Source organism: Megascapheus bottae, chromosome 10 (genome assembly GCF_031878675.1).
Source record: "Megascapheus bottae isolate mThoBot1 chromosome 10, mThoBot2.hap1, whole genome shotgun sequence".
Taxonomy (NCBI): domain Eukaryota; kingdom Metazoa; phylum Chordata; class Mammalia; order Rodentia; family Geomyidae; genus Megascapheus; species Megascapheus bottae.
In genome coordinates this window covers 35,988,636-36,013,711 of record NC_143518.1, presented here as the reverse complement: position 1 = coordinate 36,013,711, position 25,076 = coordinate 35,988,636, and the positions used below count along the sequence as shown (strand labels likewise).

Below are 25,076 nucleotides of genomic sequence, written 5' to 3'. Positions count from 1 at the left end.
TCCTGTCATACTGAAAGCCTAGAAAAGTTCAGTCTTCTTGCAGACTCTGTCAGAACTAACCTCTGATATCATGAAAAATAATGACATGAGTTAGTATAAATGTTAAGCTTGTCTTTTGGACTCCTAGATTTGAATGGAATCTGCTGATGTTCCTTCAAGGAGGCCATGGTCTTTCTTTCCTACCATGAAAGCAAAGACAGAATTGATTACCATCAGAAAACACCAGATGCTATATTTATCTTCATTTCTACACCTCTAACTTATCTTTGAGAGAGCAGAGAACTGGCTCATCTACTTCTTGACTTATTCTAAGTGAACCTATCTTGGGATACTGTTCCAGGCTGATTTAATCTCTCATTTTGTCAGATTTCAACAATACTTCCATTCAGGATGCTGAGAATCACTTGAGTAGCTGCCTTTACTTTCTACCCACCCCATAAACCATGCCTCCTGTCACTGTCTTATCAGTCCAATCTTTTTTTCCTGTATTTATTTTTATTTTTGTCAGCATATCTAATAGTTCAAAGGGGTTTCATTGTGTTACAAGTATACAATGTATTTTGAGCAAATTCTTTTCACCTATATTACTCTTTATGCCTTTGTTCCCTACCCTCCTTTCAAACAGGTTTTGGTGGCTTTCATTATGCTATCTTCATATACATATGTATATATACACACATATATATGTAAAATGTGTATATTTAATTTTCATCTTTTTCCCCTCAAATATTTTTCCCCTCAAATATTTTTCCCGCACCATGTGGTTTCTCTCTAACATCTGTTTTTTTCACAAGTATTCATATCATTACAATTTTTAGAACTAGAAACCACATTTGAGTCACTATCAAAATATATACAAATAAACATTATATATTTGTAACTTTCATTACTATATATATGATATATATGCTATATATAACTATTATATTGCCTTGTTCTGACATTTTTGGGTGTAAGTCCAAAAGAATGTAAATCACATGCAAGAAAAATAACTTGAAGATACGTTATTATAGCAGCACTCATCACAATAAGCCAAGAAATAAAACCATGCTATTTTCCCAATAAGCAATGATTAGATAAGAAAATGTGATACATATATACAATCAGGTATTATTCAGCCACAAAGAAGAGTAAAATTAGTATGTCATTTCTGGAAAAATGAATAGAATTGGAGATGGTAAATGAAACAAGCCAAACTCAGTAGGAAACTGTTCCTCTTTACATCATACATTCTACCAACACCAGAATTTCATACAGGTCATCACCGCTTTATAACAGGGATTTCCTCCTAATTCATTTTCCACCTATCAGTTCATCAAAATCTGCGTCTTCCTTTTGAATGTTGCCACTATGTTTGTCTGAAATACCTGTTTGCTGAGCACTTCTTCAAAAATTCCTTTGATTTGTCCCCTAGTTTTCTTTTTTGTGGGTCAAGGGGCTTGAACTTTGCCTGGGCACTGTCCCTGAGCTCTTCAGCTTAAGGCTACCACCCTACCCCTGGGCCTGGGCATTGGCCCTGCACTCTTCAGCTCAAGGCCACCACCCTACCCTTGAACCATGCCCCACTTCCCGTTTTCTAGAGGTTAATAGGAGATAAGAGTCTCAGGTCCTGATTAGCTAGGATTATAGGCAGGAGCCATCGTGCCCACTGGTCTCCAAAATTTTAAGCACAATATTAAACTCATTTGTAAATTGATAAAGAAACATAAAACCAAGTCTTTATGAAGATTAAATAGGTTAATGTACTTGATGTATTGGACCTGAACCTTAACACACAGAAATCATTAATGATTAGTCATGCCATTATTGGTCTTCATTTCTATCTTTTATGAATGAGCCAGTTGAAATTTAGAAGAGTAAAATAAGAGATGTGGGATTCAAGCAAACATCCCGGATTTGTATTCCTGGTTTAAATACAGGGCTTTACAGATTTGTCCATTATTTTTCTACATTCTCCTATGGCTTTTTTTTTTTTAGTTTTCTATAAGAAGATTTGTGTACCAGAGGGTAAAGTTTGTTTATTACTGGAATACTCTTCCAGCATAGGTACAGAATAGATAGAATATGACTTTGAGTTTTGCTTCTTTCTATTTTTTATCCTGGTAATGTTCAACATTCTGTTCCTTCCTTGGAGCAAAAGAGTGTATCTAGTTACTATATCTAGGAATAACCAAAAGTAATAGCTCTATTCCTTTTTGGTGTTACTGTTGATATACCTGTATTCGATATTAGTGATGCCTATTACATGAAGTATTCTTTTTGGTTTCTAATCTAGACTGTTGGCCAGCTGTAAAGTATAAATAGCCTAAAATGTCTTGTGTGAGCAAGACTCTAACAGAATAACCAGTAAAGGGTGCAAAGTGGGCGGCAGATTTAAAGCAGTTGCACAAGGATTATGCACATAGGTTCTAGGAAATGTAGCTAAGGAAAGAAAGACAAAAGAAAAAATTTATAAGAAATGTAAATGCGAACAAAATACACAAAATTCAGATGATTTTCATTTGTTTGTTTGCTTATTGCCTGTGCATTCAATGAAGGACACGCAAAAGAAAGTGAACTAGGATCTGGCCTTGGTGCATATACTTCTAGATGAATATACTCTCCATACCTTTCTATATTTTGGGATATTTAACTGAAAAACTTAGTAGATTTTATCCAGAAAACAACTTTTAGTGAAAGTTGACTTCTTCACTATTTTAATGCATTGAGCAGTTACCAAATATAAGTATCGTGCTAAAGCTAGGAAAAAATGTGGCAGGGGTAGTCTTTGCAGTTCTACTTGCAAACATAGATTTTTGGGCAGTCTTTAGAGCCAGTGAAATGTCATTTGAAATATTTTTTATGATCCTTTTTTCTATAGTACACATCCCATTCACTTACTTTCTTATCAGTCCAGTCATTCTCTTTCTGATGAGAGAATACATGCCTCATCTTTTACAGATGTCACTGATCATGTATTTATCACCCCTCCCCATTTTGGCACATAAGAAAGTGAGATTCACCCAGATAGCCCATTTCTTCTGTCTTAAAGACAGTTGAACTCAAGCCTGATTCATCTGCACCAAGTTAAAAAATTGGCTGCATAATAAATAAAATATAGATATTTACCAACACATATGAAATGTTACCAAGAATGTTGCAAAGGCTCATCATCAAATTGTTTAAATCTACTAGTTTTGTCACATTAGGTCAGACTGTAGGGCAGTGATATTTTTCTGAACAGCCTGTGTGTTTTCTTACCTCGGGTGTCCCTGAAAATTCCTGAGTAGAGCCACAGTTTAATAGATACTCCTTAATTTAGACACCACCCAGAAAGACATACATAAAACTTGCTGTTTAACCAGGAAGGGAATAAAGCCCATCGCAGTCCTTCTGCATCTGAGACCAAGTGACACAGGAAAATATTAAAGTAGTTCCTCCCAATTTTCATCACTCCATCTACTAAGAGAAGCTTTCATTGTGTCACAGAAGAGCAACTGTGGATTAGGGTAACAAACTTCTGACCCAGATATTGAACATCTCTTCCCCAAACAATATTCAATATTCTCAAATGATCAGTGGCAATCCAAACAGCAGAGTGCCTGGAGACCTCATTACAGAGGAGTCTCATTCCTAGTCCTGAGAGAACCACTTGGGAGTAGGAGCTGGCTACGATGTTAGAACACTCTCTAGAGTGCAAAGGCTAATTTTTCATTTTAGTGTTGGCCTGCTAAAACACATGTCATATTTTCTGGTCTCTCTCTCTCTTTTTTTTTTAGTATCGGGGAAAAGAGTTTAAGACCTTGTGGACTGCTTCTTCATGTGTGACAAATTAAAAGTAAAAGTCCCCAAGTAGAGTTTCAGTGTGCAAGATCTTGGCTGTCGTAAATACCCAAGGACACCCTAATGCTTGAATTTACTTCAAAGCTGCTTGGCACAGTGCTGTGAAAGGCAATCTGCAAACTGAATGCAATGTTCATGAGGATCCCAAACATTTATCACTCAATTAAAAGAAAAGAAAGCAATTGTGTGGGAGCATTACAGGCTTCAAATAGTAAAGAAGTTGTGACAAAAATATTCTGTAGGTATAAAAAAATAAACCAGACTTCAAATTATATTACAAAACTACAAGAATGAAAATAACATGGTATTGACACAAAACAGACTAGAAGACCTGTGAGACAGACTAGAAAATCTGGAAATAAATACCACATGACTGTAGCCAACAGATTTTTCATACAGAATCCTTAAACATATATTAGCCTTTTCAAAAAATGGTGTTAGGAGAAATGGATGCCCACATGTAGAATCTGAAGTTGGATCCCCTACCCCTCACCTCATGCCAATATAAATTCAAAGTGGACCAAGGACTTTATAATCTGGGACTTCTGCATGACTGGATAGGTTAAACACTCAAAGTTATTAGTATACTGAATAACTTCTTGAATAAAACTTTAGTAGCTCAACAAATAGAAACAAGGTTTTATAAGTGTGATTACAGCTAGCATCTCTATAATATTTTTAAACAAAACCTTTGACTTTAGACATATCCTAGATCATTAATTGTTTTTAATTTCACTATTCCCCTCTTGAAAATTTGAAAAGCATAAGCCAACTGTCAGTTTCCTTTTATTGTGGATACTCGGCATAACACTCTCAATGGGTAATAGAGTATAGACCTTGAAGCACAGGCATGAAACTATTCATATGCAATCCATAGGAGACAAACAAAAAAATCTTGGCCTGAGAGTTCAACCTATTAAGAACACATAATGTACAAGGTCCTGGGTTTGATTTATGAAAAGAAGAAAAGGAGAAGATGAAGGGGAAGGAAGAGAAAGAGAAGAGGAGGAGGAGGAAGAAGAGGAAAAGGAGAAGGAAGAGAAGTTTTCCTGGATTCTGAAACACACACAGATTTTTATTTTCAAATAGTTCTACAAAGATAAATCTATACTGCTCACAAATAAATTAACTGACAGTAACTAGAGCTCAACAATCTGACTAAATTACTTTTTAGAATTCACACAAACAACAAGAACTTTCTTAACTGATCTATAAATGGTGTTCTAAAGTTGTCCAGATTGAAAACCTTAAGAATGAGACTGAAACATAAGCATAGAAGCTTCTTTCCAAGAGGCTTTCCGTATTACACCTGAGTTTAAATCAAGGAAGCAAGTAGAAAAGAAAAAAAATTGAAATGAAATGAGATCACAGCAAAATCCTCAGGGTCCTCACACAGGAGATCTCTACACCTCACAGAATAGGTTGAACACAATTGTCTCAAAGTCAGAACACACACTGAAATGGGCAAATCATTGGTAGCAAAGGATCTTAGCAAGAACAGTTCCTGAAAGAGACTCACTGTCAGCAGGGTGCCCAAGGTTTAACCTGGGGCAGGGAGTGAGGAGGGTGTAGACCCTGGTGGTGAACACAGATACCAGCCACATTCATCTGGCACTTCATTGAGCCATCAGGCCTTCACTCAATATCTTTGAAATAGATTCAAGGAACTACTAAGTCAGACATTCTCGAATTGTATCTTGACCAAACTCACAGAATTGATAGGTCGTCCTTATTTCTGGAAACTGGAGAAATAGATCTTTTATCCCTTCACTTGCTCGTTTTCTTCTTTTTCCTTTTTCTCTTTTGGCAAAGTTAGCTTCTGTTATTTATTCTCCACATCAAGAAATCCTGCCTCTGCTGGATCGTATGACAGGATCGGCCTTTTGGGGGTGCACCTGAAGGTATCCCCACAGTGAAGGAAAGGGTGAAGACCCTTCCTTGTACTAGAATATCTACTGCTACCTCCTTTCATATGAATGTGTGGAAGATTGTTCTGAAATCTCATTAAAGCTGAGGGGTCCAAGAAACTACTGAAGAAATGGTGGGTTTTGGAGCCTTCTGTTAAATTCCTAGATTAGGCAGTTTTAACCTGCTCATCAATCAGCATTATAAAGGTTCAATTTAAAGCTTGGTGCCCTTGCCCCCACCCCCACTAAAAGCCCTCTGCTTTTACTTCACGTCTTCTGACCACTATGTCCTTTCATCCTGTGGTGAACTTTGTTTTTTAAGCCACCTTTTAAGGATTATCTATTTTTCAGTCATTTTTTTCTCATTTATGCATTTCAAAATTGAGTACAGCTCGACTTATTCTCTGGGCCTGATGTTCGTTGTTTTCTAACTTCTGAGATTTAGGGAAGATTGATATACACCTCCAATATTGTAATGATTTCCTGGCTGTGCTTCAAACTCAGATTGTGCAAAAAACAAGAATGCAAGAAAACCTAGGGCACCGAGACTTATTTTTTTTAACTTTTATTGGAAAGTTGATATATACAGGGGTTACAGTTACATAAGTCAGGTATTGAGTCTGTTTCTTTTTGAACAGTATCACCTCTTGTCTCATTTTCTCTCAGGATCTTCCCTCCTGATCTCCTTACGGACAAGCTGTATAGTTCATTTTCAACTTCGTGTCTAATGAATAGCACTGCTGAATTAGTTCACCCTTTGTCTCACCATTTTTAGGGCAGAGACTTATGTGTTTCCTTACTTAACTGCAATGATTGCATAATTTACTCTGACATCCTCTACAACCATGAAGAGTTTTTCCTGGAGAATGTTCAAAACTATTTGTTGTTACTAGGCAATGCTATGTTATTCCTATACTCCTAGGAACCAGGAGGCTAAGGTCTAAAGAATCATGACTCGAACCTTTGGCAGGCCACAAAATCCAGGAAGTTACCTTTAATTAAACAGCAAAAAGCTGGAAGTGGTGGCATGGCTCAAATGCAAGAGCACTGGATGTGAGCCAAAAAGCTGAGCAAAATAGGAGACTCTGACTTAAACCCCAGTAGAGGCATAAAAATATTTCTAGAACTCTACTTTAATTGGTATGCCCTTGAATTTGTAAAAAGCAAACAAACAAAAAAACAAATGTATTCTCGGATGTGTATGGCTTTGTGCAAATGCATGTGATTCGCACAATTAGGTATGGGTGGCAGAGACAAAGCACATCCTTCATTGCCTTTTCCTAATCATTTTCTTCCTGTTCTAAAGCAACATCCAGAGAAGTATACTACTACAAAATGAACCTTCTTGTTCTTTCACATAGTTCAACTAGTCTGAATTTCTTGATCTCGTAATTAAAGGCACCATAGAAGCATCATTTTACATATGTACATTATATATACATAATATACATATGGAAATTCCTGAACACACAATCCTGATTAAGATGAGAGTATTTTTAGCCCCAGGGCTCTGCGCACAGCATCTTTGACCTCTTTATTCCTCAGGCTGTAGACCACAGGGTTCAGCAGGGGCGTGATGACAGTGTAGGTCACATAGATGAGTCTATCCTGACCCAAAAAATTCTGTGACTTAGGCTTGAGATAAATGATAGAAGTACAGCCATAGTGGACGATGACCACTGTGAGGTGGGAGGCACAGGTGGCAAAGGCCTTCTTCCTCCCCTCGGCAGAGGCGATCTTGAGGATGGTGGAGATGATGAGGACATAGGAGATGAACACCAGGCACATAGGCAGAACAAGGACACAGACACTGACAATAAAGTTGATGATCTCATTGACAGTGGTGTCTGTGCAGGACAGCTTCAGCAGGGGTCTCACATCACAGAAGAAGTGGGGAATGACAAAGCCATCACAAAAGGGCAGGCTAAACACAGAAGTTACCTGGACAATGGCCATGCCCAGGCCAATTCCCAGGGACCCGGATGCCAAGTAGATACTGGCCATCTTACCCATGATGACTGAGTATCTTAGGGGGTTGCAGATGGCCACGTAACGGTCATATCCCATAACTACAAGCAAGAAGCAGTTGTTGATGCCAAATGTTAAATAGAAGAAGAGCTGAGTGGCACAACCCTGAAAAGTAATAGTCTGCTGAGGGCTGAGGAGACCAAAAAGCATGCGTGGAATGATGGTCACAGTGTAGCAGGTCTCAGAGATGGAGAAAATGCTCAGAAAGAAGTACATGGGAGTGTGCAGGTGACGGTCCAGGTGAATTATAGTTATAATAATCACATTGCCAGATAGAGTCAGCAGGTACAGTGTCAGGAAAACCATAAAGAGTGCCAGCCTATGCTGCCATTGAAAGCTGGAGAAACCTTCAAAGAGGAACTCGGTCACGAAAGTGGAGTTGGGCTTTGACATGAAGGTAGGTGTAGGTTGAAGGGGGAAAACGATAGGTGTCCTTTGTTAACCATGAAACACAGTAGGATGGACCATATCGTTAGTGGAGAGTTTGTCTTGGTCAAGGTACCAGAAGCCGGGACATCCACGCTCAGTTGTTGACCAATGCTTCACTCTGTCTCATTTGCTACTGCTTTCTTAGGTGTCATAGAAAGATTACTTTAGGATGCTTAGGATTTAGGTCACAGATGGAGAAGAGAGGGAAGCAGGAAGAAAGTGGAAAAAAAAAGCTTGTAGAATGAGTACTTTATTTCAATTTTTGCTTCTATATCAAGAAACTACAATGCTACATTATATTATAGTCCTGTGTTTAATTTTTAAGGTTTTTTTTTACTAATGGTGCTCAAATCATTTAAACATTTGCTATCTTGTGGCAACATATTTTAAAAAATAATCTAACATCCAGTCTAGCTGTTGAGAGATATTTTCCCTTGGTGATGACTTACATTAACCCAATGATTAGTGATTTTGAGCATCCTATTACAGAACTGAATTGAAGTCAGAACCTTACATCTAAACATTCAGATTTAATATGGCACGATGCATTATACAGAGTTATGAAAACAACCTAGATGTCCATCGACCAACAAATAAAAGAAATAACAGTGTAAACAGAGAATAGAATAATACATTTCTTTAAAGAAAGCCATTCCTCCATTTGTAACAACACAGACCTAGAGGATATCAGTCTACATGAAAAACCTTAGCAGAAAAACAAATGCGGCATGATTTCACTTGCATGGGGTATCTAAAAGAGTCAAATAAGTACAAAATAAGTGAGTGGCATTTACCAGGTCAAGGACAAGAGAAACGGATTTTAATTCAAGCGCTATAGGTTTTAGTTTTGCAACATGAATTAGTTTTTCAGTTCTTTTGTGCAACTCAAATTCAGAGAGTCAATAACTCTGCATTATAAATTTAAATTTTTATGGAGGGTTGATTTCATGTTAAATGTCTTATTATGAAAAGAAACAAATACTGAGGCATATAAGGATCTTATGAAGATCTTATGTATATACCTGGATTTTGATGATAGTGATTTTGAGTATATGCTTATGTTCCTTCTCATCAAATGGCTATGAAAAGTGTATTCAGTTCAATTATACTCTACCAGAACTGTGAAAGAGATCAGGAAACAAGCCCAGCTGAGCTATTTAGTGTACTTGACTCCTCAGATATCCCTCAACATACCTTGAATCGGTGAAGTAAGAGCTAAAAGGTGGCTGAGATGATACATTTTCTACCTTGTCAGCACTGTTCAGTACCTGCAGTTTAAGGACCTACCATGCACTGTCATCTTGAAAGACCAGAAAAGGGACAACTTCCCCTGTCCAGTCTTCCCATAAACCCCATCAGACCTACCTTCTAACATCATGAGAAATAATTGCATAAGGAAGCATAGGTATGAATTGTGTCTCTTCGACTCTTGCCAGATGATATCCCTTCAAGTAAGCTTTGGGTTCTCCTTCTGTGGCGGCAAAAAGAAAATTCATTTCATCAGAAAAGGTCAGCTGTGCCGTTTCACTCCATTTTTCCCTTCTGTATCAGGCTAGAGAGACTAGGAGCTGCTCATCTACTGTGTGTCTTCCTCCAAGTGAACTTACCTCATGAGACCACCAGCAAGCAGATTTAACCTTGTACCTTACCACGTTTCACCATCACCTCCATTTGTAACACTGAGGATCCACTGAATCGCTTCCTTTCCCTTCCCTATTGCCCCAAAGGTAGTGTCAGTTGAACTCTCTTTTCTGTCCTATTTTTTCTGCATTTCATTTATGTTTAATTTTTATTAGCATGAATAATTTTACAAGAAAACCTCATTGTGATCTATGCAATGTAAATGCTGTACTTTCATGAAATTCGGTGTATCTGTTACTTTCTCTTAACCCTTCTCTCTCTCTTTCTTTCTTTTAATCAAGTTTTGGTGCTTTTTATGCTGTTCTCATATAGATGTACCTCTATAATATTCACACTCTTATCATTCTATTTTTCCCCTACCCCTACTTAGAGAATTATCTCCAAAATCCTATCTCCTTTCCTGCCGTGTCAGACTGTGACTGGTTTTAGATTTGGATCACACATATGAGACACCAAAAACATCAGCGAAATGGTTCCCCAAAAAACTAAAGATAAAACTTCCATATGATCCTGCTGTACTGCACTTGCATAAATATAAAAGAATTTAATAACATACAAAAGAGATACAGCCATGATGATAGCAGTACTATTTATAATAGCTGAGACATGGAACCAAAACATTGATCGACAACTGAAAATTGGTCCAAAGAGAATGGTTCATGGTATATATGTATGAGATATTATTCTACCATAGAGAAAAGAGAATTTATTATGTCATATGTAGGAAAAATGGATAGAAATAGAGATCATAATGGTAGATTGGACAAGCCAACATCAGAAAAAGACTACTGTTTTCTTTATACATTCCACCAACATCCACGTTTTCTACCTATTATCAATCCTATATGACTGAGATCAACTCCTAATCCATTTCCTTTATTTCAATTAGCCAGATCCTATGTTTTCCTTATGGAAGTTGCCATTATGTCCTTTTGAACTATCTGCTCTCTGGACATTCCTGCAAAATTTCCTTCAATAGTCAATAGTCAAATTCATTTGTAAATTGATTATAGTAACATAAGGCCAAATCTTCATGAAGATTAAATGTGATAATGTAACACACAGGAAGCCACTAATTAAGAGCTTTCTTAGATATTATTATCATTTATTTTCCATAAAGACCCAGATTAAATTTGTAAGAGGAGGACAGGAAGATTGGAGATGGTGGATTCAAACAAACAATTCCTGGATTGGTAAACCATTCTTTGGATACCACAAACGGGGCTTGACAGATGTTGTCATTCTCAGCTCACCTTCTCATATGGCCATGTGGACCTTCTGCATGCTTTTCAGAAGGTTTGTGCATGTGCATCAAATGGATTTATTCACTGCTGCAATGCTATATATGACAATAGGTTCAGATTACCTAGGATCTAAATTTTAATTTTGCTTCTAATCCCTCTTCTAATAATGCTCAACAGTTTATTCCTCTCTGGGAGCAGAAAATCTCATCCAATTAGGAACCACCTGAAGTGATATTTAGATTCCTTGCAGTCTTAAAGTTGATAGCTTGAGCTTACTACTGTCAAATCAGTATACTTGGAGACACTGAAATTCATATATAGTTTCATTTAAAACTTAGCTCCCCTTTATTGAACAGAAGACCTCTTCATGCCCATGGTTTGGAGTACATCTTTTGTTTTCTCAATCGGATCCTTAGTCAGTTGTAAATTTGAAACATTTAAAAAATACTCTGTTCACATCAGTGTGTAGGAAACACAACCAGAATTGCCAGCAAAGATTACGCATGGAATGGCACATTTAAGGCAGTGAAAAGAGCTAGGTTGTTCATGTAGGTTCTAGGAAATGAAGGTAAGAAGAAAAGGACAGGAGGAAAACCCAAAGAATATAGAGATGAACACAATGCCACAAAATCAGATACTGTCTTTGAGTTCAGTGTTTTTATTGCCTTCATGTTCTTTCAAATAAATAAATAAATAATGCACACACACACACACACACACACACACAGGCACATGCACAAGTCAAGATATAGCCTTGTACCAATCCTAGATGAATGTACTCTTCACATCTTTCCCTGGCAACAGAATTTTACCATGTTATGTCCTAAGAGGTTGTTGGGATTTTTTTAAACCACTTTATGTAGTTTGCTTAAATTTAGTTTTTCCCCAAAATTTGCATTATTTTACCCAGAAAAAAAGTATTTTCTTCAGCAGTTTAATGGGTCCAGTAGTTATAAACTAGTAAATATTGTTCTAATGCTAGGAAGGGAAAAGCGATAGAGATGAATTCATGGAACTTACTTTCTTAACCCTTCTTTGGTATAGATCCAATTGATTATCTTTTAGGTGCTTTATGTGCTTCTTTCCTATATTACACAAAATGTTTACTTACCTTGGAGATTCCTGAAATCATATCCTTTTCTATGAGAAAACCTCTTCTTCTGCAGACTCTCACTGGCTGTGAGATAGTTCTCTGTATGCTTTCATAGATACTCCCCATCCTGACATATCAAGATGTGGCATTCAATGTTTCCTTCATCTTATAGTGAGTTAAGCTCAAGCTTGAGTCATCTGTACTATGCTAGAAATTTGACTGCCTGAAAGAAAATATTATAGATATTTACCAATAGTTACAGAATGTTCCCAAGACTTCTTGCTAGACCTGTCATAAAAATGATTTAAGATTCATCAGTAATTTCATTGTAGATCACATTGTAGAACAATGCTATTTTACTGAACAGTCCATGAGGTTTCTCATTTCAAGGTCAGAATTATAATTTAATAGGTATCCCCTTTTACATTGGAAAATCTCCACACCATTCAGAAAACCATTTGTATAACTTACCCTTTAGACAGGAAGGAACAATCTAACCTGACTCTGGACTGTCTCTCAATCTTCCTGTATCTGTGACCAAAGTGAAGGTCAGAAAATGTCATTGTAACTTCCCCCAGATTTTTATTATCAACCTGCTGAAAGAAGCTTTCAGAACAGCAACTGTGGATTGGGAATTCTTAATGAGGTGCCAAATTTCTGTCCCAAATGCTGGGCATCTCTCCCCCAAACAGCATTCACTACTCCCAAATGATCAGTGACAGAAAACATAATCCAAACTGCAGAGTGCCTGGAGACCTCGTTACTGGGAGAGCTCACTCCAAATCCTGAGAATAGCACTTGGGAAGAGATGGCTAAGCTATGAGAAACACTCTCTGGAATGCAAAGGCTAATTCCCCTGCTACCATTGACTATGGTCCTGATAGGATCCATCGTATTTTCTGTCCAGTTCTCCAGTGTCCAGGGAAGGAGGATGAGGTGTTATGGAATGTGTCTTCATATATGATATAAGAAGCTAAAATTGCTAAGTGGAATTAAAGTCTGATGGATTCTTGCTACCAGGGACAGATGAGGACAGTGGTGAGGTTTAGTGAAGTTTCCTTTTAAATGTAGGAACTCTTCACTTAGGGCCCTTGACTTAGATCACAGAATAAGAATTTCATGGCATGTTGCAATGATAAGAAAACTTTGCAGAGCTTTACTGAGGAAGCAAACAAACAGAAAGACAGAAAAAGGGAGACAAATAGGGCAGGGCACACTCTAGCAGATTGTGGGCACGCTCATAGGGAGACACAGAGAGACAAATGTGTGTATGTGCACACACACACACACACACACACACACATACACTTACAAGGAGACACCCAGAGATAGAGACACACGCACAAGGAAACACGCCAGATAGACACACAGCTCCTTGGGCTGTTGTGGTACTTATATGGTAAAGGCAGGACATCTGGCTTCAAACATCTCGGTTCTTTGTCTTTGCTTTAAACATACCTGACATTATTCTCTGAGTTCACAGGTAAGAATGCATCCTGCCATAAAACAGATCCTTATCCTTGAGACAGGGAGTTGCCATGCTAGCTGCATTTTGGGGCAAGTGGCTTATGTCTGGGGAAGCATTTTTCTCAGGAAGGCATACATGAATGCATCCTTCAGGAATGAACACATCCTGTTGTCTCTCTTTCATGCAAAGATAGCATTTGTAGGTTTCTAAACACCATATTTCTGAATTGCATTCACAGGCCTCAGTTTCCTTAAGTTATCCCGTTTTACTTCAATGCTCTGGTTTATTCAGACTAAAGTCCCTTACGTCACATTCAAGTCTTTTGGCGTCCTCTTATTTTCCTGAATTCCACTGTATACATGTTTATAGTCTTAAAATAGTATTTCTCATTCTTGTTCCAGTTACACTGGAGCCTCTAACTGAGGCTGGTGCCAGCTCTCCACCTTGCCAGCTCACCCTCCACAGAGCAGTACTCTGCATTGGAGTAGTGGTTTGCCTAGGACCTAAGCCGTGTTTACTGCTCAGTAAGTGTTTAGATGGACACATTCTTCTCTGAGTTTCTTTTGTTCATTGGTGAGTAATCGTATGATGGGTTTCATGGTGGTGCTATGTGGACTTCATAGTTCATATGATCTTTTGTTGTCTGGCCTGCAAGCTCTACAGTGGGCTTTATATTTCCAAATGACCGAAAACAAGTTTAAAGAATAATATTGTTTGACAGGTGAAAATGACATGAAATTCTAATTTCAGTGATTTTTGAACCACAAACACACTTTTCACTCATGCATTGTCAGTGGCTATTATGATGCTATCATGGCAGAATGTAATAGGTGCAGCAGAGACTATGCCCTTTAAACTAAATTACACATTTTGAGCTCTGCTCAAAGAATATTTGAAAATGTTTGATATAGTGTGCAGAATATAAGAAACATGTACCAGACACACAGGACAAAAGAGCAAAAGACTAAGGATTAAGAGGGGAAAATGATAACCACAGGGAGATCCATGTAATGACTCTATTGAATCAAGAAGATGCAGATTTAAGGCTGGTGTTATTGTGGCATTTTCTTCCTCAGGTTATCCACAGTGAGTCACAGTCATATGTAAGTCTGGCCAAAACGGACTTATCTTTATCCAACATACAAAGGTTATGAGATATGACCCCCTCACTTTTGTTATGTACAAATCCTTCCTAGTGATGGGAACTAAGACAGACTCTCGTAAGATGTAGGTAAGGAAGTGGGGCTTCCTTGGAGTCTCTGAAGAAGTCAGTGGCCATGTTTAAGATGGCACACAAGGGGGCTCGGTGAAAGATATTTGGGCATCCTCTAAAAGCTGAAAAGAGTTGTTGACAACCAATAAGAGAAAAAAATTAATTCAGTCATAACCAGAAGGAACTGAATTCTGCTAAACGCATTAGGATTGAAGTGAATGCAAATCTTCAGGAGGAAATATGGCTCTGCTGACACTTTTGATGGCACGTTTGTGAGAACCTAAGCAAAGGACCCCACCGTGCCCCGGAAACTTGACTAAGAAATTTGAGACATAAGACTTATGTTGTGCTAAAGTTGCTAAGCTTGTAGCACTTGTATGCAACAATAGAATTAATTCTAATTGTTTCTTAAAAAAAGGAAAGAAAGGAAGGAAAGAAGGAAGGAAGGAAGGAAGGAAGGAAGGAAGGAAGGAAGGAAGAAAGAAAGAAAGATAGAAAGAAAGAAAGAAAACTTGGGCCAGGGTTTGGCCTAGTGGTAGAGTATGCTTGCCTAGCATGCCCGAAGACCCAGGTTTGATTCCTTGGTACCACATACGTAGAAAAGCCAGAAGTGGTGCTGTGGCTCAAGTGGTAGGGTTCTAGTCTTGAGAAAACCCAAGAACAATGCTCAGGCCCTGAGTTAAAGCTTCAGGACTGGCCAAAATAAACAAACAAACAAATAAATAAATAAATAAATAAATAAATAAATAAAGACTTGGAGCTAAGACTGGTGGCTTATAACTCCAGCCACTCGGGAGGCTGAGACAGGAGGATGGTAAGCTCAATGCCAGCCTGGACAAAGTTAGAAAGACTACTTCAGAGAGAACTACAAATGATACAAAGGGTGGCTGTGCAGTTCAAAATGGAGAACATTTCCTTAGCTAATGTGAAATCCAGTCTGAACACCAAGACTAGCTAGGACACCAAGATAGAAAGAACGTAAGAACGTAGGTGGTTCAAAATCATAGCAGAAAACTGAAAACTACATAGTATCTTAGCTGCTCTCCTAGGACCATGATCACACATTAGAATAACAGAAAATGGGGAATAGCAGCAAATCCACCTGCTGTTGGGTCTGGAAAACTCCGAGCCATGGCTACTGAAAGCTGTACACACTGTGAGAATGAAGGGGACAAGGAAAGCTCCCACACAGAAAGACAATGCATGCTCTTGCTAGTCGAACCTGAAGCTCTAGCTAAATCTTGCAAACGAATGTTTCTTAGCTTGTTATTTGACTTTGTCAACTTTCAGCTTTCGGCAATGGTAGAATCCAGTGATTAAACTCAATTTTATATGTTTCGCGTTTCTTTTGTTTTTCACAAATGAATAGTTACCTTTTTCTTGTCACCTTTATTGGAAGTTCTATTTTTTCTCCTCTGATTGCCCATCATATTTAACAAGTACCAGTTCCATGTGATCTCTAATTCATAGCATTTGGACTCTGGAAAATGCATATAGAGATTGATTTTGGATTTGTTAGACAGGGGAGGAAGAAATACAGTGTTCATATAGGCAATATGTATCGACATGTATATTTAATCAGAGATTCTAAGTTCAATATGTTTACTCAAGGAGACTGAAGTTGTTCTTATTGTTTGCTCCATTAGTTAGCTGAAATACACACTCGATAGTGGAAGACTTAAGAACCAAATAACACGATGCACCTTTCATATGTAAACAGTACGTGTATTTAATAAAATGTGCTACATTAGTAATCAGAATGGTTTGCTTGCAGAATTTGTTGGTGCTGTTTAATGGTATGTCTAAGACTAGAATAGATGGCAAATGACTCTTTATAATAGTGATATTTTAGAAATCGCTAGGAGTGGTAAACATAATTCTGATATGAGTCACCGTAATGGAGAACTGGAGCCTCTCAGCCAATTCTCATTGAGCCAGTTCTTATCCTAGACTGTACCGGATGACCATATTACTTCAGGGTGCCCCTTATGATACTGATGCAAACAAATCATCCGTTTTCTGTGTACTTTTCCCTAAAGGAACCTATACTGTGCATCAGAATGAGTAATTTTAAAGAATATACTCCATTCGGGGAAAGCACTGGGCATTTTGCCTCTGAACTGACACTTATCCCTAAATACTAAAAAACAGTTCAGTGTGGAGGCTCACAAAAGTAACCTGAAAAAAAAAGTGAAATCTGGGGACTGGATGGTGATGGCTCATGCTTTTAATCCTAATTACTCAAGCAAGAGCTTGAGGCCTTAAGTTCAAGTCTGTACACACACACAAACACACACACACATACACACACACACACACACACACACACACAACACAAAGAAATTTTAGACTGCATTTATTTCACACTGGGTCAGTAGTTCCCTGGTTTTTTTTCCTCATTTATAAATGTATTATTTGAAAAATGACACATTGCAATGTACTGTATACCTACTCCAACTCAGTTCTTGAGTAACCTGTGTTATTACTGGTTATGAGAAAGACCAAAAGCAAAAGAAACATTTCAGGTTAGTCCAGGATACAGTGGAAGTAGCTCTATCATTAAAGACTGATGACATCATGGAAACAACATATATCCAGTTCATTCTTAGAGTGATCATTATTGACATGTGTCAAGGGTCTGTCACAAAAGAGACTGGCCACTCCTTCGTTCATGATCTCCAGTCCAGAGAGAGAGTGGAGGCGGGGGGCTAAATAATTCTCCATTATAATGATCAAATCATTATTCTCTCAAGCTACAGAAGGAAGGCCAGCGTGCAGAACTTTCAGCTCTGTGCAGAAACCACACTTCATTATTGTAGATAAACGTTTTCTGAGAACTGACTCCTGAGTCATTGCTCCACTTGGTAAATGAAAGTCGCCTGACTGTGCAACTTAAGATCCTTATCATGAATTGGTTTTAAGTGTTCCAACAAGCCACAGTAATCTCTATGTCTCCAGCCCTCATTCTGACTCCTTTAGCTTTCCAAGGGAGAAGGCAGTAACCCCAGTTGATTCTCCTGCATTCCCAACATGATCTTCTCCAATTGTTCTTTTCACCTTGCATCTAGACCTTTTGAAATGCACATTTCATAGAACTATTCACTTCCTTAAAAGCTTTGTTGGCTCTATATCAGCCTGACAATAAACGTTATGCAAAGACTGCCATTTCTTCTAGCCTCCCCCCTCCCTGCCCCACCTTCCAACATTATCTCTTCCAGGGGACCTCCACTCACAATTTGGCTTACATTCATTTCTTGGAATGAATTATTATCATTAGTTCAAATCCTTTGATCATGTTTCTTTTTCTTGAACTTAAATTTCCTCCCCTAACTTCATTTTGTTGACTCATATTTAACATTTCTTAAACATCACAGCTCAAATATCATTCCTCAAAGAAAAAATTTTAAAGACTTCCAAAAGCACATGTCCCCTTGTTATACATTCTCATACTACCCTGTATTTTTTGTTGTAGCTTTTTTTTGTTATTTTAAATATGCCAAGTAGAGCAGGCACTGCAGAGGACAATTAACCAAGGAGATAGTAAGAGATAAAATCTAATCACTGTCTACAGAAATTGAGGTACTAAGTTCAAACTCTAACACCACCCCTACACACACACACACACACACACACACACACACACACACATACCGCATAAAGGAATTTGTGTGTGTGCATGCATCTTGGTGTAGAGCTCCATCTGGTTATAGTAGAAGCCATTTTTCTAATGATATAAATAAATAGTTTCCTCACCAACTGCTTTACACATGGCCAGAATCTACTTAGACGAAGGATTAGCTACATCTCTATATGACTCCCCCCTCGTATTCTATGAGAATACACCCGGTGACTGGTTTTGTTTTGCTTGTATGTGAAATCCTCCGCATACTTCCTGGCACAAAAGTAGATTTCAATAACACTTGTTTATTCAATAAATAAAATTATACCCAGATATAGAACAAAATCCAGATACTTTATCTGGCATGTTTCTTTTGGTTTTCCTGATTTGCTAACAACATTTCTGTTTCTAAAACGCAAGCTGCTCCTGTGAGTCAGTTCGCAACGCCAAAGAGAGTTGTTCTAATTGCCCAAACTTTTCATTTGGCTCTTGGGACAAAGCGCCCTACTCTCTGGTGCCCCCTGTAGCGGGAAATGATTCTCAAGGGCAAATCCTGAGTGCTGCAGCAAATGGAGCTGCTTGTCTTCTAAGAGTAGTGTTCTTGGATTTAAGATTTACAGAAATTTCAGCTCAGTAAGAAGCTTCTGTCAGGTCAGAGGAGTTAACGTTCTAGACTTGAATTAATCACATGTGAACTTCCTTTTTATACACAGGAAATGCTGATATTCTAGGCTTGGAGTTTTCAGTATCTCCTCACCAGGCCTCTTAGAGAGAGCTCCATCTTTCTTCTTTTCAAGTTCAGATGCGCCAGCTTCTGAAAAATTATCTCTTATTTCCTTTGCCAAGTTTGAAAGAAGTGATTCCTGGTAGAAAAAATAAAAAGGAGAGCATAGTTAATATTAAACCTTTTGATGTTTTCTGTTTCCCTTTCTGTTTTTCTGGTAGTTTTTTCTTGACAGAGGATCATACTTCCCCTACATCTTCCATAATAGTAATTGAGAATTGGTGTCTATACAGTGAAAACTGATATCATCAAAAGTTGCATTTTTTCAATAGTAGAAGAATCTGATAAAGATCATGGAGATGACAGTAAATAAAACAGCTATGCACTCTGCCCACTGTCTAAGTGATATAAGCTGATTGATTACATTTTAGAACTCCGTTTCCTTCCACTGATGGGATTGTTTGCTCATGTGCCAACACCAACTTATTAACTAACCTTTCTTTAATAGTTTAAAAATAAATCCCCTCCTTTTGCTTTTGCTTTTAAAAAATGTTTTGAAGCCAGGAGCTGGTGGCTCATGCCTATAATCTTAGCTACTTGCGGCTGAGATCTGGAGAATCATGGCTCAAGGCAAACTGGAACAGAAGAGTTTATTAGACTCCATCTCCAAAATAATCAGCTAAAAGCAGAACTGGAGGCATAGCTTAAGTGGTAGAATATCATCTTAGCAAAACACTTGGCCTTGGGTTCAAATACTAACACCACAAAATAATAAATGATACATAAATAAATACATAAATAATTTTGAAACTTAGCACTTTCTTATAAATTTTATTATTAGGTATCAATCCAACAAACAAATAATCAAAACTAACTCATTTGAGATTCTGGCTGAATTTGATTGAGTCCATAAATCAATTTTGGATTACTTGAAACCTTTATTCTATTATCTAATAATTCATAAACACAATCATTTATTCCAATCTTCCTTTTGTAATATTCTCTATAAATGTCTTATTCATGGCTACTTCATTATTTTTAGCTATTTTAAATGATACTTGCCTTAACTTTTAGCTTATAGCCAGTTTCTTGAGAAACAAAAATGTCATGAAAGGTACGTGTTTGTGTGCATGCGTGCGTGCGTGCGTGCGTGCGTGCGTGTGTGTGTGTGTGTGTGTGTACATTGTACTGGAGAGCTTACAAATTTTCTTAATAATTCTGATAACTTATCAGTAGTTTCCTTTGAATGTTCCATGAGCATAATCTGTAAAGAGTATCAGTGCTTTTCCTTCCTTCTCAGTCCTATCTTCTAACTAGGCTGGCTGAAATTTTCAATACAATATTGAAAAGAATGGCTAAAGCAGTCACCATTCTCTTGTTCTTAATCTTAAAAAGAATTCTTCAGTAACTTACCATGAAATATGCTTTGGGCTGTAGAACTGCTCTACTAATGTTTTTTTTAGCTTAAAGAAAATCTTTTATTCTCAGTTTTCTAAGGACTCTTTTCAAAGTAAGTATTGCATTTTAAAAATGCTTTTTTTTGGCAGCTGTGGAAATAATAATGTAACTGTTTCCCTTCAAACAGTTTGTTTGGAGAAATAAATATTTGGACTGTTTCAATTCTAGACAAATTTTCCACTTTGAAATATCCCATTTTTTCATAAAATCATTTTCTACAATGTTGCATTTCTCTTCATAATATTTGTTTAACATTATAGCATCTATCCTTGTAGGTAAATTTGGCTTCTAAGTTCTATGTAAAGATAATTCCAGTGTTATAAAATGAAGGGAGGAAACTTCCCTTTTTCTGGTACCTGAAATAGTTTGTGCAATATTGTAACTAAGTTATCTCTTTTTCATCTGTGACACTGGGACTTAGACTACATGCCAGGCAGGTCCTCTAGTGCTTTATCATTTCCAAATCCTCCTTCAACATTTTGCAATATTTAAGGGTGGAATTGTCTGGGCCTCGTGGTATATTTGAAATTGTTAACAATTGACTTCATTTCTTAAAATAGTAGCAAGTTTTTCAGATTTTCAAACCCCTAATTCACTACCAAGAAATAAATTCTTTCTGTCAAGGTATCTATTCAATAATTAGAAAGTACAATGGGAAAAAGTCATCTGTAATATAACCTATCATATCTTCTTGTGTCATACATATCTCTAATGATGTACTTTTTTATAATTCATAACTAAGTTTATTGATGTTTCCTCTTACATTTCACCATATTCCTGGCTGTTTATGTAAAGTTCGTAAGTGGCTTACTTTGTAGATTTTTCTTTCATTTGTTCATATTTTATATTATTGATGTCTACTTTGTTATCAGTTTTCCTTCTTTCTTTTTCATCTTATTTTTGCAGTTTCTAAGGATAGGTGCTAAATTTATTAATTTTTATCTTTCTTGAACTAGCAGGTATTTTAAATTATAATTTACCTCTAATGATGAATGGTGTGGATTGTGCATGCTTTGGTATTTGAGTCTTTCAGTCTATATATCATTATGAGTTCCTCTTTAACTATGGGTTGGAGGATCTAACATTTATAACTTTTCAAGTAATCATCTTTTTGTGAAAATTGCTAATTCAGTCATATGATAGTTTAAGAATCTGCTTATCTTTTAAGAAAATCTAATTTTAAGGAAAATTTTAGAAAGAATTCATGAGCCTTAGATGATCTTTAGTTTTCTTTTAAAGGACACAACAATACTTAAAACTAATTTATAATTGTACTTTTCAATAATATTGCTTGAAGTTACTAGGCAACAGTGGTTTATGTTGCTCAAGAAGCTGAGATCTGAGGAACACAGTTCAAAGCCAGTCTGGGGAAAAAAAAAAAAATCCATGGCCCTCTTACCTTCAATTAACCCCCAGCATGTCATAAGTAGAGCTGTGGCCCTACCTCCCCCCCCAAAAACAAACAAAAAAGCCCTTAGGGGTAATGTTCAGGTACTGAGTTCAAGTCCTCCCCCGGTCGCCCCTAAGTTATATTGCTCAACTTTATGTATCTGTATTTGCCGTTCAAGGACCTAGTCTACCACATTCCTGAAGACAAAAATTTGATCCATCAACTTTGGAGTTGTGTCTTTGCCATATTAAACCTTTTCTCTGTGCAGTGTACACAAGGTAAGAGTTTGTTTCCCAAGATCTCTCTGAGTTCCAAGAACATCGGTTGTGTGTTTTCTTGCCTCCTGCACCTTGGCTGACAGTGTCATCACCATGAGCATTTTCTCTGCTGACTATCGCTTCCAAATCCTGTGGATTTCTTAAGTTTCCTCTCCACCTCAGAAACTTGCTACTCCCTGGCCATTACCCCATACATGCTTTCTAGCCTTCAGCCAAAACATCTTACAATCTTTTTATTCTCTTTGCCTTTGCCATCATTAACTCCCATCCTGCTAGCTGTGATGTGGCGTGACCATCTATCTGCATTTCACTTCACTACCCCACCATCATGAGTTAGCTATTCTGGGCTGGGTTGGCAACCTCAATGTCTTTCCACAGGCCTCTTGTTTACACGAGTTCAGGCTGTGACCATTTGCACATTCATCAACCTTTCGTGACTCCCTGACTGAGTATTTCTTCCATGATGCTGGCTTCGTTACATGACCCATGCTCACCCAATTATCCGCAATTCTCTAGCTTTCATTGCCAGCCTCTTTGGTCATCATAGCCCCTGCCACCTTCCTTTTCCTCTCTGGCACTATCATAAGAATGATAGTGGAAATAATGAGTTATTTCAAAATGAGCATAATAATGAGGACAAATATTCAATAACTCACAATTTCCATTTTTAAAGATTGCCTCAGGTAAAGACTTAGCGAAGACAGTCACTTAGGACTTTCACCTTACTGTCCTCATCCTTTAAAAATGGCTGTGCCTCTGCTTTCTGCTTCAGGTCCAATCAGAGAAATCCAGAGATCGGGATCAATTGATCTTAGTGACCTACACAGTCATACACACTTGCTCCAAACTGTAGTATGCAGTTGGACAAAGAACTCCAGCATACTCTGTGGTTAAGTGTTGGGTAGGAAGTCTTTTTCTTAAGAAGAGAATCTCTATCCAAATAATTGCATATGCTTTCCAGATGGAAGCTTCTAGTTAAAGTTATAGAGGCAGGGTTTCATGTGATTAGCGAAGACTCGTACATCACAGCCAGGGCCAGGGCAAAAGGGAAGCTGGGAGCTAGCCTCTAATAATTGAGTTTCATTTCCTCAACCTCTTTGTTAACATAATAAAAACACAGGTCACTTGCCAGACCTGTACACACACAGTCATTGGCTCTACTCCAGAAGATAATTAGAAGGTCAAAGTGTGATCTGGTGTTCATTTCAAACTAAATTTAAAGGGACTGGACTATTTTGTTGAAGTATAAACCATATGAAAAAACAGTTCCCAACAGAACATTCCCTTAACATAATTTAGATGCCAGAACAAGTGGTTACTAAAAAGGATATGTGCAGAAATCTAATTGCCTTGTGTTTTAATAAGATAAGCAAAACAAAAAAACTGCAGCTATCTTTTAAGAAATGATTTTGAAGTAGGCAAACAACTTGCCAGAAAGAATATTTCCAAGCAACCCAGTGTATATTTCCTAACAGTCACCAGGAGAAGTCCAAATAAAAGGGAGCAAGGGAGTGTGGTGGAAAAGAATATGGCATTCATGAAACTCCAGCCATGTGTACCCAACTTAAGTGACTTGTTCTCATTCTCTGTTTCTTCTAGCTGAAGAATAAGTCAGCGGCTGGGGAAATCCTCATGGGGTTGAAAAGAAATGGCCTCTCTATGAACAAGATATAAGCAAAATGAAAAACAGACTCAGAGAGGACGATCTAGCTTCCCAGAGAAAAGACTGATGGCTGAGAAGCCTGTGAAAGTGGCTAAGAATAAGGAAAAAAGAGATATGGATTCAAATTGGGTCTTCTTATGAAAAGACAGGCGGGCCAAGGGAAGGGGGAAAGAGCAAGAAGGATTTACAAAATCTTATGCAGATTGGGCTTTCTCCTTTTGTAAGTTAAGTTGCAAAGGCAAGAAAAATAAATAGAAATTCGAAAGAAATCAATATAATACCTTTCTGGAAATTCTTGAAAAATGAACCAGTGTAATGAGTAAGAGATTCTGACATGAAAATTTCTATACGACTAAAGCAACTGAGCTAGAAATGGAATAAATAATAACAGGATCAATTGTGTTACAAAATAAATGATGACCAAAACTATAAAAATTAATAGTAGTAGTTGTTGAGCAAATCATTTTTGTGATGCTGAAAAGTTTATTTTAACTGCACAAGTTATCTAAAAGAACATACTACTTTTCCTAATACTTTTTTCAAAATACAGAAATATCAAATAAAATATAAAAACCAGTTGTGAATTCTGTGTAATATATATATATATATATATATATACACACACACATATAGGCGGATGCATAGAAACTAAGCTCACTGCAATTCTGCACTTGTATTTCACTTGATGGAGAAAAACTCAACTATAATTTCTTTTTCATGTAAAGTCAAGCAATTCATTAAAAAGCTGTGCTAAATAAAAAGTCAAATGTAAGGTTCTGATCTGACCTTTCCTTCTCTTTTTCACCATTATTCTTGGAGTGATATTCTTGGAGTGAATCAACTTGTGGTCAAGGTTTCTTTTTCATTCCCTAGAAGGTAGAAGAATGCAATCTATGATCATTCTTGTGCAAATCATGACCCGTAATAGCTATCCTTATGTCATCTACTGAGAGGATTCTGATAGTTCCATGACCTTCGGTCTTTGCCATCTATACAGTTCATATCTTGCTGACCTCTCCAAGTTCCCTGTTCCTCCATCTCTTTTCAAGGGCCAGGCAGGCTCAGCTGACGTGTGTGTGTGTGTGTGTGTGTGTGTGTG

General features: G+C 37.5%; 1 protein-coding gene across 1 annotated transcript; it reads right to left on the bottom strand.

Annotated features, from left to right (window-relative positions):
* Positions 1–7,208: 7,208 nt before the first annotated feature.
* On the bottom strand, positions 7,209–8,150 carry LOC150058045 (olfactory receptor 10J3-like). The gene has a single exon (XM_090339822.1). It carries the CDS (start codon positions 8,148–8,150, stop codon positions 7,209–7,211), a length of 942 nt encoding a protein of 313 aa, XP_090195948.1.
* Between the last annotated feature and the right edge of the window lie 16,926 nt (positions 8,151–25,076).